The sequence below is a fragment of the Lagopus muta genome, chromosome 4, assembly GCF_023343835.1.
Source record: "Lagopus muta isolate bLagMut1 chromosome 4, bLagMut1 primary, whole genome shotgun sequence".
NCBI lineage: Eukaryota > Metazoa > Chordata > Aves > Galliformes > Phasianidae > Lagopus > Lagopus muta.
In genome coordinates this window covers 61,552,456-61,567,834 of record NC_064436.1, presented here as the reverse complement: position 1 = coordinate 61,567,834, position 15,379 = coordinate 61,552,456, and the positions used below count along the sequence as shown (strand labels likewise).

Below are 15,379 nucleotides of genomic sequence, written 5' to 3'. Positions count from 1 at the left end.
GTGTGTGATCTTGGATCACTCCTCTAGTTTCTCTTCCCTTTTATTTTTTTTCAGCAAGTGCAGTCATTTCTAATAAGGTTCATGAAGGGTTTCTGCTTTTGAAGGTCCCAAATGGCTTGAATCACTCCTAGCACAAATGCACTCTCTATTGTGGAAACTGAAACCTGCCACACCATAAGGTGATCTGTATATTAGAACCAGATATCCCTTCACATCTGCATTTCCAAGCAGCAATGTGGTATGTTTTGAGTTAGCCTACTTTTAGAGAGTGGCTCATCAGATAGAGATATAGCTATAAATACTGCTAAAGGGCCGCTGTTGGCCAGGGGTGTGCTTTTGCAGGGATGGTGGCTAGGAAGAGGAGGACAAGTAGACAAGGCTCTGCTCCCTTGCAAAACACACACTGCCTACCCAAACTCCTGTGACTCCGTGCCGTGATTACAGGTCACATTGTCTCCCTACTGTTTTGGGAAAACATTTTCTCTTTCTAGAAGAATGACAGTGTTATGGATGCATTGGGTTGGGTCTGTGCTATCCTGATCCTGAGATCAAGTGTCATGGCATGCCTTGGGTCTCCAGACTACATCCTCTGCTCCTCCAAAACAGTGTTCTGATATGTACTAGGAAGAGTCCCCAGTATTTTCTATCTTTGTGAGTACCCACTCTGCTAGGGAGTGAGCTAACAATGAGAACTACAAACAAGCATTTGCCTAAGCCTGTCTGTTTTACCTTGCTGATATATATATGGCCAAGAACACCAAGCCATGCATTTGCGCTGGACAAGGGAGTGCCAAATCATCTGTGATCTCGTGCTGAGAAGCTTGCTGAAGAGAGCAGTTTCACCTCCCACTGTGCGCCTTCCCTTACAGTATCCAGTTAGCTGTGTCTTCTTTGCTTCCCTGGAGGGCTGTCCTTTACCTGTCTGTACCATGGTATATACTGACATTAAACAGCTAAAAAGCCTCTCCAAGACCAGACAGTTGGAAGAAGGCATGGACGATGGTTCATCTGACCTACTTGATATGACAGTTACACCCTGAATGCATGGAAATTGTTGAGTTGATATGTAATGGCTTTAAGGGGAGCATGGGGTACAAAGGGTTGTCATTGGTGTCCTCACTTAGTTTGATGAATCCCTCCTAGGTAAATGTGAGAGGAGAATCTTGCAGGATAGGAGATAAAAAGAGAACCGAGACATTCCCCTGTGACTCACCTCAGGGCTACACCTTCAGCTTTTAGCCCAGCTCTCCAGTAACCTCTCCAATTAAATCAAGACTTCAGCTTCCTCTGGGTTTACATGGATTTGCAAAGTGTGATATGGAAATTTTCCTGCAGCAAGTCCACTTATCACTCCAATTTAAGCTAACTGCAGTGTAGATTTTATTATTCATAGCCAGAGGCCTGTGTACATTTCTAGGTTGACTTCTCATGTCCTCATAAGGGCAGAATGTGGGCTGCAGTGTTCAGGTTTCACAAAGAATTACTGTGGGAACTGGCTTGCACCCTCAGAACACAACTCAGAGTTTTCTAAGTCAAAGAGGGATCTCATGAGAAGGAGTTGATATGGCTGCATTTCCTGCCAAGCCCCTGAGATCCTGAGATCCTGAGGAAGATAGTACATCTCAGTGCTGCATGCCAAGAGAAGGCAAACAGAGTTCTACCACCGAGTTCACTCCATGTCTGATACAGCCTTCCTACTGCTTCAGGGTTTACTAGGGCTAATCGGACTTGATAACAAAATAATTCGGAGCAAGAAAATGAATGCATTTGGGGTTTTCATAGATTTACATTAGGAACTGTGTTCACTACATTATTCATTTTGACTAGGTCCAGTCCTTTCTAAAGACATTTCAACACTACTTTCATGCTATGTGCAAATGCAATTTGTGTGTACCATAATAAACATATTCATATGTATGTAACTGTATATATCTCCAGATATGTATCTCCACATATGCTGTAATGTTGCAAAACCATTTCTAATACATCACAGAACCATCTGAAAATTGTATTCATCCCCAGATTTTAATGACTCACATAAACTCTAAGTACCCATTGATTTCTATAAAGATTATTTCTGAGCTGATTCAAAAATCCATGTGCTTACATATGTGTATATATCATGGGTGAAAGAGGATTTTTTGGGGTGAAGGGGAAATATATGCTTCATTCAAATACAATTTGCAAAAGTACAGTTTTCATATGACAGTGAAAAATACTCCCATTGATCTAAAAGCAGATTTAAGGCTTGGTTTGTTGTCTTCTGATATGATAAATGAATTACAGGTCAGTGGGAAGTGGATGTTTTCTGCTTCCTATCTGTGCAGAGAACACTTGCTTCTTATTAATGTAACTCCCAAATATGGGAGAATTTATATAGAATAAGGGTTCACATAATTTTCACAAGTTTTCCTAAAACTTTACCTTAAAGTATACACAGTTTTAAACATTTTATTGTCAAAATGCAAAAGCTAATATAACTTTTAGCAGTACTGGGGGGATAATATTGATCTATGTGTCAATTTTACAGTACTGTAAAAATACAAAGAATGTTTTGTACTGTCCAGCTTTTAATACTTGCTTTGACTGAATTCGTCTCCTCCTGGCATTAATCTGAATCTCTTGAGATGGGAGCTCTCACTGAATTCATTGAGTTCCAACAGCTGTTGAAGGTGGATCTAAGAATCCAACGTATCAAAACATGGAGGAGGTTCACTGCAATTCTTGACAACGATTTAACATTCTACTAAAATCATTCAAGATGATTGAATGATTTTAGTAGAAGAAAGGTGAATAATATTTTCTCTACATTGATGGGAAATCTTTGGTTTCAAACTGTAGGTAGATACAAACCACAGCTGAAGGCTGTCCCTGCAATTAAAAATAGTTCAATTTTCTCACACTGCCTTACACACATACAGCACAAAAATGACTTCAAAATGGAAAAAGCTATATTCTGTTGTGACAGTGCAAATGTTTTTTCCTTTCATCATTTGTTTTAGGCAACATCAAAAGTCATGTACAGTCTTTCATTTCAGGAGACCTCGATTTTATGATGGAATTCAATTCCAAAAGTCTGAGGATAATAGTTTAATGCCCAATGGCTCTGAAAATTCACTTTTTTTTTAGCTGTGTCTCTGTGTTTTCTGACTTGATTGTTAGCAGAACAAAATATCCATGTTTAGGTCTGGTAAAGATCTCTTTCCATAATGCTCTTTTGTCTGTATAACAATAATAAAAGCTTTATTGGCACCTATTTCACATGACCTCCATAATTCTCCTGTGGCTGACCCTAACTAGTACCAATAAAACCATGCATTCATACACTGTACATAGAAAAAAAAAAACACCCCATGCTAAAATTTTATAATGAAATGGATGCCAAAGATCCTTCTGGAAAAGTCACTTTTGAACAATTGTTAGCTGTTTTCAGTTGGGGCTACTTTATTTATTTATTTATTTATTTATAATATATCACATAATTTGTTGATGATCCATTTTCTCCTAGCCTCCAGTCAAGCAGCTAATAACTGTTTTTGAATACTGACACGTGAGGATACATATGCCCTCTATTAATTCTCGAACTTCTTTCTTCATTTATTTATTCACCTACCCAGGGACGTTCCCTTCTTTGATCGTTTATCGTGGATTAAAATTTCCTTCTCTTAGGAAGGAAACAGCACTAAGACCATGAGATTCGTGCTCCCAGTGGCACGCCATCCGTAAGGAACACTTAACAGGCAACAGTCAGGACATGCAAGGGACTGGAAGTTTCCATGCAGAGCACTTAGTGACTCTCTGTGAATAATGAATACATTCATGGGAGTCAGCGCGAGTTATGCAGTGGTCTTGAAATAGGAAAAGTTCTCCACCACTGTCATTAGCAGTGAAGAAATCAGTGAGGGGGGAGTTTATACACGTAAAAATTATGAGAATAAAAAAAAAATAGTTATGATTTACCTCACCTTTGGAAATCCCTTATTGTATTTATTATTAAGAAAGGAAACGCACACAGTGTGACTGAACTCAAGCACTGTTTAATCCACGTTTGAAGAGTTTTAGGGCTCTCAGGTCTGTACCTACATGTAGACTAAAGTTATGTTTCCTATAGCTTGGGAGCTACAAAACGTGCAGGCAGAGCCCCTCGGGGCTCCAACGAGGAAGGATCGTGGCTCCCCGCACAGCTTGGGGCTGTGTCTGATCCTCGTCCTGCCACCCAAAATGGGACACCTTCGTGAGATGCCCTCAGGATCCTCACCCCGACGGGGCGGTGCAGAGAGGGGGCATCCTTCGCAATCGCCCGGGGGACGTGAGCCCCTTCCCTGAGGTCCTGCTCTGCAGCCACCGCTTCTCGGGGACAACACAGGCGGAGCTGCACTATCGGGGCAGAGGAAATATCGCACAGAGGCCGGGCAACCAATTTCAGGTCGATCGTTTGTTTTATTTTACGCTTCTTCTAAAGGGAGATATCCAAACGTTTGCACCCCTCCACTTTTCTAAGGAACCACTGAGCACGAAAAAAAAACTCGGAAAAAAAATTGCTTGCGAGTATTTATCATAGAATTGCTTGTGGTTTACTGAAGATGCACCTAGGGTCTTTTATTGACTTTATTTTTATAGTTTAAGTGAACCTATCTGCAAACTTCACAAAAAAAAAAAAAAAAAAAAAAAAAAAAAAAAAAAAAAAGCAAAACAAAACAAAACAAAAAAAAACCCTGTATATGCATATGTGCGTACATCTGTATCAACCAGAGGCGGGTGCTGTCTCAGGACTCTTCCCTGCAGCGCTGCCATCGGGGCTGCCGGAAGGACGGTAGGCACGCAGCTCCTCTGTGGGTGCGGAGGAGGGAGAGCCCTTTCCCTCTTCCACTCCCGTCTCAGGGCTCCCGCAAAGCTCCGGACTCCAAACCCATCGTGCGCTCCTAAAAGCGGAGCGGAGCAGAGCTTAGGGAGCGGGCACTCAAGGCTGCCTTTCATTTCGCTTCTATTTCACGACGTACCGAAGCAGTGCTGGTGGAAGGAGAGTAAGGAGAGGAATCAAACACAGGAGGGGTAATTGCATTCGCATTGCAGGCCCGCTCAGCTCCATGGGGCCGGCACCCCGTGGTGGGGATGTCGCTTGTGGCAACCTATTCGCACCCCTTCCGCCCCAAATGCCGTTCTCCATCCTCCGGTTCCTCTCGGAGCTCGATCCCCGGCACCTCCCTTCCCCTCGCTTTGTGCCTTGAGCTTCCAAAGGCTCAGGAGCCCACAGAGCCCACAGAGGTGGGGAGGAAACGAGAGGGGGTGGCTCGGCTGTCAACCGCAGGCACCCCACCCTGTGCCGGGCTGCGGAACAGGACGGAGGCGCTCACAGGGGCGGCCCCCGGCAAACCCTAGCTCCAGGACATACAGGAGAAAAACGTTGACCTGCAAAATAAAGAAAAATTGTTTCTCGTGTACAGCGACTGGAGAGTGGGACTTGGGAAAGGGAAGTGAGAGGTCCCGTTGTCACGCAACAGAGGGACCCGGGGCACAAGGGACACTCCCACCCGCGGTACCCGGAGCTGTACCGGGAGGAATGCGGCGTCTGCGGGGCTACACCACCTGAAAATGAGTGCTGAAAATCGCTGAGTGCTTTTCCTGCTCTCTGTACAGAGCCCTGCCAGTGAATGCAGCAAGCGCACACCTCCTTTTCCTTACTTCTATCCTTAGAATAAGCGAAAAGATTATTCAGAACTAAGTGGCAGTGGTCATGTTGCTACAGCTATGCTTAGGCATTAAGGTACGTAAACACATCAGCAAGCTTAAAAGATGCTTCATACTCATGGACATGTCAGTGCAAGTGCTGTATTTGCAGGCATAGAATTGTACACCATTTGAGTCTGTGCTTCAAGGATGTGTCAGGATACCTGATTCCACAAACACAGGTCAAGTTTATGGCACACCAGACTGTCTTAAAAAAAAGAAGAAAAGAAGAAAGAGTGAATTTATTCTTACTGATCTCATTACAGTATTCCTAAATGGAAAGCAAGCAATATTATGTAAGTTACATGACTACTCTGTAGGAACACATTATAAAATATGGGCACGGGCTGCATGCATATTGTTTGCACATTGGATATAAAATATATAGAAGTAACCAGCATCCACATTCTTCTCTTTATTCCAGAAAGCTCTCATATATTTTCAGAGTCTGACAGTGAAACAGAGCAGATGGTTTATAGATTCTTAAGACACATTGATCAGACTCATAATTCCTATACAGGAAAGTATGGGGAGAGCATAAGGGTGATGTCCACAAGCATCATTTACATGCAACAAGTGATCAGTGTGCTCTTGCCTGGTTTTGCTCCTAGGTCTGTGTCCAGGTAGGACAGAAATCTAAACATGGCACTGTACGCTGCTGTTCTTCCAGAGGTCAGTTCAGAGCTCTGGTTGCATTTTGTTGCCATCTTTGGAAAAGGAAATCTTTCCTCCTTTCCATCTTTCTTTCTTTCTTTCTTTCCTTATTTTGCTCTCTCTTTCTCCCTCTCCTTCCCCCTCTTCCCTCTTTCTGTCTCTTTTCCATATTTCCACAGATAGGCCTTGAACTCAGAGGTCACCCACCATCACCCAGAAGGGGATCAGGCTGCTCCCGACCACCTCTATCCCCAGATAACAGCGTGGGAACAGGCGGGGCTGGGCCAGGGGTGCCGGGAACTGGCAGCAGGTGAGCACCGCCTCTGAGAGAGATTTGCGCCCCGGCAGAAGCAGAAGGCAGCGATGTGAACGAGGCTGTTTAGGGCATCGGTATACTCACCCCACCCTCGGTCCCGTCCTATTTCCGGGATCGACAGACCTGTCCTGTCCGATCTCGGGAAAAAAGGCAGAGGGTTCTGCCCTGCTCTGTAGTTTGCTGGGGATCCCTGCCCCATCCGGAAAGCTTGAAAGTAGAGAACAGGCAGAGGGGGAGATTTAGGGCTTTCCGCTGAAGAGATGACAACAATTAAGAAGTTGTAATGCGCAGCGATTGTGGTGGGAAGGGTGAGATCAGAGTGGGCAGCTCCTCGGGCGGACGGGGGGCGGGGGCATGGTGCAGCTTCGGGGAGCAGGGAGCATCGTGTGCTTCTGTGTGAAGTCATATCTGAACACCGAGAGCTGTTATGTATATATATATATATATATATATATATACACACACACATATAAGGAGTAAATAAATAAATGAGTATTATAAATAAATATGCCCACATATAATAAATAAATACATACGCATATAACAAATATGGCTAGAAAAAATATATGTATATATATATATGTATAGGTATATATACTCAAAAAGGAATAGGTTAAACAACACTCACCGTGCTATGAACACTCAGGCGTCCTCGGGAGACCTCGCAGACAAAGGTTCCCCTCTCTCCGGTGCTCGGCCTTGCACATTCGGGTGCTTTCCGAGGCAGAACGCCCCGCGCCCGCCCCCCGGTGCCCACCGCCCCGCCTGGTGATGGCTGTAGGGCCCGGCTGCGGAGGGCGCGTCTCCTCCGTCTCTTCCATCCATCTCCGCAGACATGAAAGCTCCGCGCCTGCCGCGCTCAGAGGCCGGGGGGAGGTTGATTATTATTAATGATATTAATATAACCTCGATGTTCGCCGAGCCCATTGGCTGTCCGGGCTGCCCGCTCAGCCTTCTGCAGCCAATGGCAAGGCCGGGACGTGCAGTGGTCATGCCCCCCCCCCGGCTGCTGCCCGTGTGCCGGGGCCGGCACGGCCGCTCCCCCCGCGCCGGGATTTGCTCCCTAATTGACCTAAATAAGGAGCTCGTGAGTGGCAGCCCCGGGGCGGCGCGCACACGCACACACAGACACACGGACACACGCACACACACAGCAGAGCCCGACCCCGGCCCCGCTCAGCCATCGCCCTGCGCTTCCCCTGCGGAAATCCCATTTGCCGCCGCTCTCCTCCAATCGCAGGATCCCCCCCTCTCGTGTACAGCGTTTAACTCGCATGACATTTTTATTTCGTTATTATCGTTTTCGCGCAGAATCTGGCGCCTCCGATGGGTTGTCGGGTTGCTTTTTTTTTTTTTTTTTTTTTTTTTTCTTCTTCCCCATTCCCTTCCATTCCTCCTCCTCCCCCCTCCCTTCCTAGCTTGCAGGAAATGATGGCAAACCGCGATCTGAAATGATTACTCCGGAAAAAAAACCCTTTTATACCAGGAGAGCATCCACGGGACTAAGCAGAGGCAGGAGGCGGCCGCGGGGCAGCGGGGAGCCGAGGAGCCATCCTCCGGCGGAGCCGGGACCCTCTCCCCTCCCGCAGCTGTTTTACCGACGATGCCGGACGAAGCGACAGAAAACGCCAGCTCTACATCTGCCCGCGTCTCGTCCTTTTTCATCGAGGACCTGCTGGGCACAGAGGGCGGCGGAGGGACGCGGAGGGCGGCGGCGGGAGGCGGAGGTGGGCGCGGAGCTCCGCGCTGCGGCCCCCACTCCCCGCTGCGCCTCGGAGCCTCGGGCTGCCCGCTCCGCGACGCCGCCGTCGGTTGGTACCGCCGTGCTTTCTTGGGCTGCGCCAGCCCCGACAGTAAGTTCCCTTTCCCTATGGGGACCTGAAGGAAATGGGGGGTGCTGCTGTCCCCTCCCCAGTGAGTCCGGTCCCGTCGCGGTCCCGAGTGGGGAGGGAGAGCGGTGCTGCCGGGGTGTCTTTCGGCAGCCTTCATCCCTCTTCTGTCCGGAGATTTCGGCTGCCCAAATTTCCGGAAATGCTCTCAGGGTGTTGGACACCTGGAGAGCCTCCGCCCCGCCTGCTGCTCGTCCTGAAATGTCAACAGCGGGGTCTGTTCTCTCAGATATTTTTTCCTTTATTTCTTCCTATTATTTTTTCTTCCTTTTTTCTTTTTTCTTTCTTTCTTTCTTTCTTTTTTTTTTTTTTTTTTTTTTTTTTTTTTTTTTTTTTTTTTTTTTTTTTTTCCTGCTTTATGCTTCCCAGTAACCTCGAAAGCCGGGAGCACCGTCCCCGTAGAAGAGTTCCGAAGCAGCCCTCTATAGCACCGGCTCTATAACCCCCTCCCACCCCTCGGTGCAACCGAGGCCCGCAGCCCCTTCCCCGCCGCTCTCCGCACATTGCGGGGCTTCGCAAGGAGAGGCTTCTCCTCCCACCCGGACTCCGGGGCACAAGTTAACATCTGAAAAAGTTTATTGGCTGAGATCAGTGGTTATTTTTATCCTGATAGAAAAAATATTGTCCCTCGGCACATCCCTTTGATTCCGTGCTGGGCTATGGGATTCGCACGCTTACTCACTACTGAGTAGAGGCGGCATTTATAATCCAGAGGTTTCCTTTTACAGGGACGGGTTTACTCATATTTTTAGTTTCTCTCTGAAGTACGTCTAGAAAGAGAAAATGACCACCAAAACAACTGCATCGTTTTCCTCGCTTCTTTTTCTTTTCTGTTTTTCCTTTCTTTCTTTCTGCCTTCTATTCTTCATTCACATTCTTCATTTCATATTCTTCATCCTTATATTAGCATGTTATCCTCCTTTAGAACTCTAACTGGAAAACATACTATGGGAAACCACGGAGACATGCTGGAGGCAATGTCCCGATATTAGAGCAGCTGATCCTGCCGATGTGGTTTATGCAGCTGAGAACAACATGAAGCAAAAAGCATTTGTTTCCCCCTCTCTTCATAAACATGCACTCACTGATACACTTACCCCATGTATAAAAACCCCAACATACTTATGTATGTTCTTGTAAATACATGTGAACATACGTGTGTAAATACATTGGTGTATGTATGTAAATACATATATGTGAGTGTATAACTGTGCAAGCATATAAGTGCATATGTATAAGTATGTATGTAGTTATATGAATATATACGTGATGGACACGTATACGCTGTGTGTATTTGTGTGCAAAACATACGAAGTGTACAGATGTTATATACATGCACATATATAAGCGTGCATGGATGTTATATACATACATATGAATATAGGTATAGGCATATAGGTATATGCGTGCACATAGGTGTGTATGCACACAAATATGAGTGTGCACTTACACATGTACATATGCATGACATATACTTTATGTATTTACATGCCACTATATGGGAGTCTTTCATAACACAAGGAGCACTAGCAGCGGCCTCAGCCCCGGGCTCGCTGCTCCCGCACCGCGTTGTTTCCCTTCCCGATGCCCGGGCGGGGGGGGGCTGCTCATCAGAGCTCCCCCAACCCCAGCGCTGTGCCTCTCTCCACAGCCAGCGACCGGGACTCGCCGGAGTTGCTCGAGGACACGGAGCGGGCGGGCGGCGGAGGGCGGGCGGCGTCGCGGGGCCCCGCGGGCGGGCGGCAGAGCTCCGGAGGCCGCGAGGAAGAGGAGGAACGCGGCGAGGAAGCGGGCGAAGCGGAGCAGAGAGCCGCCGGCCGCAAGAAGAAGACGCGCACGGTGTTCAGTCGCAGCCAGGTCTTCCAGCTGGAGTCCACGTTCGACGTGAAGCGCTACCTGAGCAGCTCGGAGCGGGCCGGCCTGGCAGCCTCGCTGCACCTCACCGAGACGCAGGTGAAGATCTGGTTCCAGAACCGCCGCAACAAGTGGAAGCGGCAGCTGGCCGCCGACCTGGAGGCGGCCAACCTCTCCCACGCCGCCCAAAGGATTGTGCGGGTCCCCATTTTGTACCACGAGAACTCGCCGGCCAGCGCCTTGGGCTTCGGCCTGCCCCACATGTCTCCTCCCTTGGTGGGCTTCTCCGGCGGCGTCAGCTACCCCCTGGGCACCTTCCCCGCCGCCTCCCTTCCTTTCCTCCGCTCGCAGATGACTGGACTCGTCTGAGCGCCCACCTGTATCGGGACCGCGGCCCCCGAGCCCCCCCCCTTGGCTTCCAGCTTCACCTCGGACTTTTTCTTTCCACTTTCACCATTTTCCGCTTTTCGACTTTTTTTTTTTTTTTTTAAAAAAAAAAAAAAAAAAGAAAGAAAAGAAAACGTGCAATAAACTTACCGCTGGGGTTAACGCAGAGAGGCGCGCAGCAGCCGGACGGAACCCAGATGAGCGCAGCCATGAGCCGGGGGCCGTTCAGAGGCCCCCCCTTCCCATCCCCGCCACGCAGCCAAAGAAAACCCGGCCTCGGTCCCGCGCTGAAGCGGAGCGGCGTTTTCCCGGGGGGCCGCAGCCCCTCAGCTCCCCCCCGAGCGGGAGACGAATGTACGGCAGCGCCAGGCCCGGGGGCTCCTCCCGGCCCCGCCACTCCCCCCCGCCCCACGGACGGCGAAGCTTCGGTGTCCCCAACCGCGACCTCTGGACCCCTTTCCCCGCTGCTCCGCGCAGAGTTCGGCGGACCCCCGCCTCCAGCATCTCCTCCAGGGCCCGTTGTTTCAGGCCTCTTAATTGGAACAGATTGTTTTGCTGTTTTTTTTGCCCCTCTCCATTGTTACTCATTTTCATCCGATCGATACTCTCGGGCATGTGCAGTTCCCCCCCGGTCTTTTTTTTTTTTTTTTTTTTTTTAATTTGAAGCAACTCGAAGGCAAATTGTTGGAGGGAATGTTATCCCGCCGAAGTCAGAGCTGTGAGGATTTGTTTTCTTTGGTTTCGGTTTATTTCCCTGATTAAAGCGGCCTCTTAAAATACGCGATGGGAAAATAAAAAAAAAAATTTAAAAAAATAGAGAGAAAGAGAGAAATAAGATATAAATAAGAAAAGCAAAAGGACCATACTGTGTTTTAATAGCTAGGTTTGCCTCCTGTTTGGGTCTCCTAATGGAAGCTGAGGAAAACGCACCTCCACTTTCCAATCTCTTATGGGCTCGGTTTGTTGATTAATAGTTCGCACTGGCAATTAAAAAAAGGAAAGAAGGAATTCAGACGGCGGCAGACCGGGGAGCTGTACGGCTAGTTATGCAAGCTGGACTGTAATGTGATATTATATGAAGTATTATGCATGCCAAGCTTATTTTTTTCCTTTAATAACTGTTTTGTTTTCCCCTCTCTCCGCACTGCTTAAATGAATTTCGGGTCCCGTATTGTTTCCAAAAGTTGGATTTTCTTTTTCTTTTTCCGAATATTAAGGTAAAAATGACCTTGCAAAACTCAGCCTTGACGGAAGGTTGGGCTTTGATCCCACGTTTTAGGGCACAATCAGCTGTAATGTAAGCGGGCAACACTCGGGAGAGCAGCCGGGTCCGGGCTCCGTTGGGGTCTGTACGTGCGATCCGCTCCCCAGAGAAGGAATGGCGATCCGATTCTCACTGTTCCCTCCGCTTTGCATTGTATTGGGGGCGATCTCACGCTTTCTTGTTGTGAAAACGATCGGCGGAGCTTCGGCTTTCATACGAAACCCGAGAAGGGTCATGGACGGATTACAACCTCTCCACCGCTACTTTTTTTTTTTTTTTCCCCCTCTCCTTTTTGGCTTGTAACACGGCTCTGGACATCAGCACTGTTGAAGTAGGGACTCTAAAAGCCTCAAAAGCACTCGAGAATGAAAACAAATGTAACAAAATTAAAGCATACTGCGGATTCCTGCCCGGATGCTCGCTCCCACCTGAGCCCCGTTTTTGGGAGCTGTTTCTCCACTGCTCCGAAATCCTTCGTCTGATTCCGGGAGAGCTTCGCCACGCTGTTTTCTTTGCATATCTGTGAAACACTTGGGGTGAAATATCCCCAAAGCGGTGATGTGACCGCGAGGGAGAGGAGGAGGACGGGCGCGGCGGTGCCCCGCGGGACGCAGAGCCTCGGGGACTTCGGCCTTTTGGAGGTGACTTTGGGCGACGTTCCTTCTTCTGGCTTCAACGTTTGGGCTCCGTGCCGCTCGGAGCCCGGATTGCCTGGAGGACAGCGGGCAGCTCGTCCCCCCCGTCGGACTCAGTTCCCGCCGGGGTAAAACCGGACTCTCCGCGCTCCTATCAATCAGAGCAGATTGTAACCCAGCGCGCAACGTAACGCCCTCCGCTCTCCACATGCCTTTTCTTTGGAGTAACATATGAGATTATTATACTTCTGATTCTACTAAATATATTTTTTTTCTTGAAGTTAAGGGACTGGCAGGGCTCCACTATCAATCGGATTTTTAAACTGTGTTTTGACATTAGTTCGGGGTTGGTTTTTTTTTTTGTTGTTTTGTTTTTGTTTTGTTTTTAAAGACGTGCTGATTCTATCAATAAACAGATTTTTTTTTTCATACACTGTATTTGTAACTTATGATCATAGTAAAATATTAAAAGGTGCAAGACGTGAATTCGTCTAAGAACAAAGTGCTTACTAATGCCTTATTCTGTACGTGCAGGAAGTGCTTTAGAGTCGATTATTAAAAGTGTGTACTGAAAGTGAGAATGCAGGCACTTCAGGATTCTTTATCTCGTAGATTTTTAAAGACTGTTTTCATTGCACCGGTGGCACGAATATTCTGCAGAATGTAGACAAACAGCTCTCATTAGTCATAAATCGGCCATATTCAGCAGGACAAAAAATAAAGAAATTAAAAGCTCATCCCCAAAATGACAGCAATGGATTCTCCGCAGTTTTCTTCCTTACTTATATTTTTATTAAGCAAAGAGGTGATAGCCATGCTTAGCTCTTTAGCAAACAGAATGGTCTATATGTTGGTGGACTCTACAGCTCAAAGCAGTTCTGAGAAGGCTGTTTGCGACATACAGAGACATACGCTGCTGCTTTATAGATCAAAGCAACCTCGGAATAGCTTCAAAATAAATCCAGTTATACTACAGCTGTAATATTATTATGCAGCATAAATCCTCCTCTGTTGACATTTACTTAATGAATGCTGCTACAACAGCTTAGCTAGATGGCACTCCAGAGGCGAGGCGGTGGAGAACCTTGCCAGGCTGCTCACAAAGGTACCTTGTGTTTATTGGGAGCTAATAGAAAAAATTAGCGGAAAGGTGGCCTTTTGCACTAAAAAGTGCTTTTTTAAGCAAAGCAAAAGAATATCGGCACATGATATGAAGCGACCCCCTGAAATAAACTGGCTTAGCCGCTGTAAGATGTTAATATTAATTACACTTTAAATGAAGGTGATCGATACGCTGAAAAGCACCTTGTTACATGGCTGCACTGCAAATGGTACATCGCTCACCCCCCGAAGATGGTCTATAACTTTTCTCATAGGCATGGGTCTAAAATATTCATGCAAATCAATACTTAATAAATCTAATCGGTGCGCTCTGGCTCCACTGTTGAACAATACATTGAGATCGATTTTTTTTTTTTTCTTTTATACTGCATTACCTTGGGAGAGTCTGTCTGCACCCTTGCAGTGTGTCGGGCCGGGGCGCGCACCCTGTGCCGTGCAGCAGTCGGGGCCGCGCTCCTGCAGTAGCGCTGCCGGGCTCCGGTGCCTCCGGCTACAGCCAGGCAACGCCACTGCTTCCCCCAGCCCAAAGAGCCCAACTGTACGGCAGAATTCTTAGTGCTTCATTTAACTGGCCTGAGGTTCTCAACTCCTCTTACCGATCCTACGTTTTAATTTCTGTGTATAGAAACATATGCATAGCTATGCGTGCCTTACAAGAACTCAGACTTGAGAAGAAATCATGTAACCCTCTCCTCTCCTCTCCTCTCCTCTCCTCTCCTCTCCTCTCCTCTCCTCTCCTCTCCTCTCCTCTCCTCTCCTCTCCTCTCCTCTCCTCTCCTCTCCTCTCCTCTCCTCTCCTCTCCTCTCCTCTCCTCTCCTCTCCTCTCCTCTCCTCTCCTCTCCTCTCCTCTCCTCTCCTCTCCTCTCCTCTCCTCTCCTCTCCTCTCCTCTCCTCTCCTCTCCTCTCCTCTCCTCTCCTCTCCTCTCCTCTCCTCTCCTCCTCCTTCCTCCCTTTCTCTCTCTTTTCTCCCTTCCTTTCTCTCTTTCCCACTCTCTCCCATTCTCCTTCTCCTTCTCTTATCATCATTTTTATTTGCTCTCCCTTCTCTCCTTAGCAATCCCAGCCATTTGAGCAGCCAGGTATTGCATTATTCTGAAATCCCCACCAGGATTTCTCTGCACATCTCTTGTATCGTGTGCAGACATTGCATGGAGGTGATTTATCTGACTTCAAATTGACCTTAAGGGCTGACAAAAGCTTTCCAAGAGGGATGTTCTGTCTTGGGGTCACAGAAGGCCTGATCCTGGCTTTATCCAGTACCTGGAGGTGAAGGGTTGGCTCAGACAAACTTCCCCTGAAAAGCCCCATTCTGTGTGACACTTGCAGCTACTGAGTTTTAATTAATTAATTAATTTATTTATTTATTTTTTGGACAGCATTTCTCTCTGTGACCTGCTTCCCTGGGCTGTGTCCCAGAAGAGGAGTGGGGACAACTTCAAGGCTTCTGCAGAGGGGCTGCATGCTCCTGAGAGGGCCTGTTTACTCCCGACTGCAGTGGGGATAAAGTGATCCCGATCCCATAAGCCAAGA

At 47.5% G+C, this 15,379-nt stretch overlaps 1 protein-coding gene across 1 annotated transcript; it reads left to right on the top strand.

Moving 5' to 3' along the window:
* Positions 1-8,228: 8,228 nt before the first annotated feature.
* On the top strand, positions 8,229-10,809 carry HMX1 (H6 family homeobox 1). Its single transcript, XM_048943714.1, has 2 exons — positions 8,229-8,550; positions 10,238-10,809. Exons 1-2 carry the CDS (start codon positions 8,301-8,303, stop codon positions 10,807-10,809), a joined length of 822 nt encoding a protein of 273 aa, XP_048799671.1. The 5' UTR covers positions 8,229-8,300.
* The last annotated feature ends 4,570 nt before the right edge of the window (positions 10,810-15,379 follow it).

Bases quoted from the DNA above. Each gene is read 5' to 3' on its own strand.
- HMX1 (XM_048943714.1), top strand. From the start codon at position 8,301: ATGCCGGACGAAGCGACAGAAAACGCCAGCTCTACATCTGCCCGCGTC. The intron at 8,551-10,237 runs GTAAGTTCCCTT...CTCTCTCCACAG, and splicing joins GGGCTGCGCCAGCCCCGACA to CCAGCGACCGGGACTCGCCG.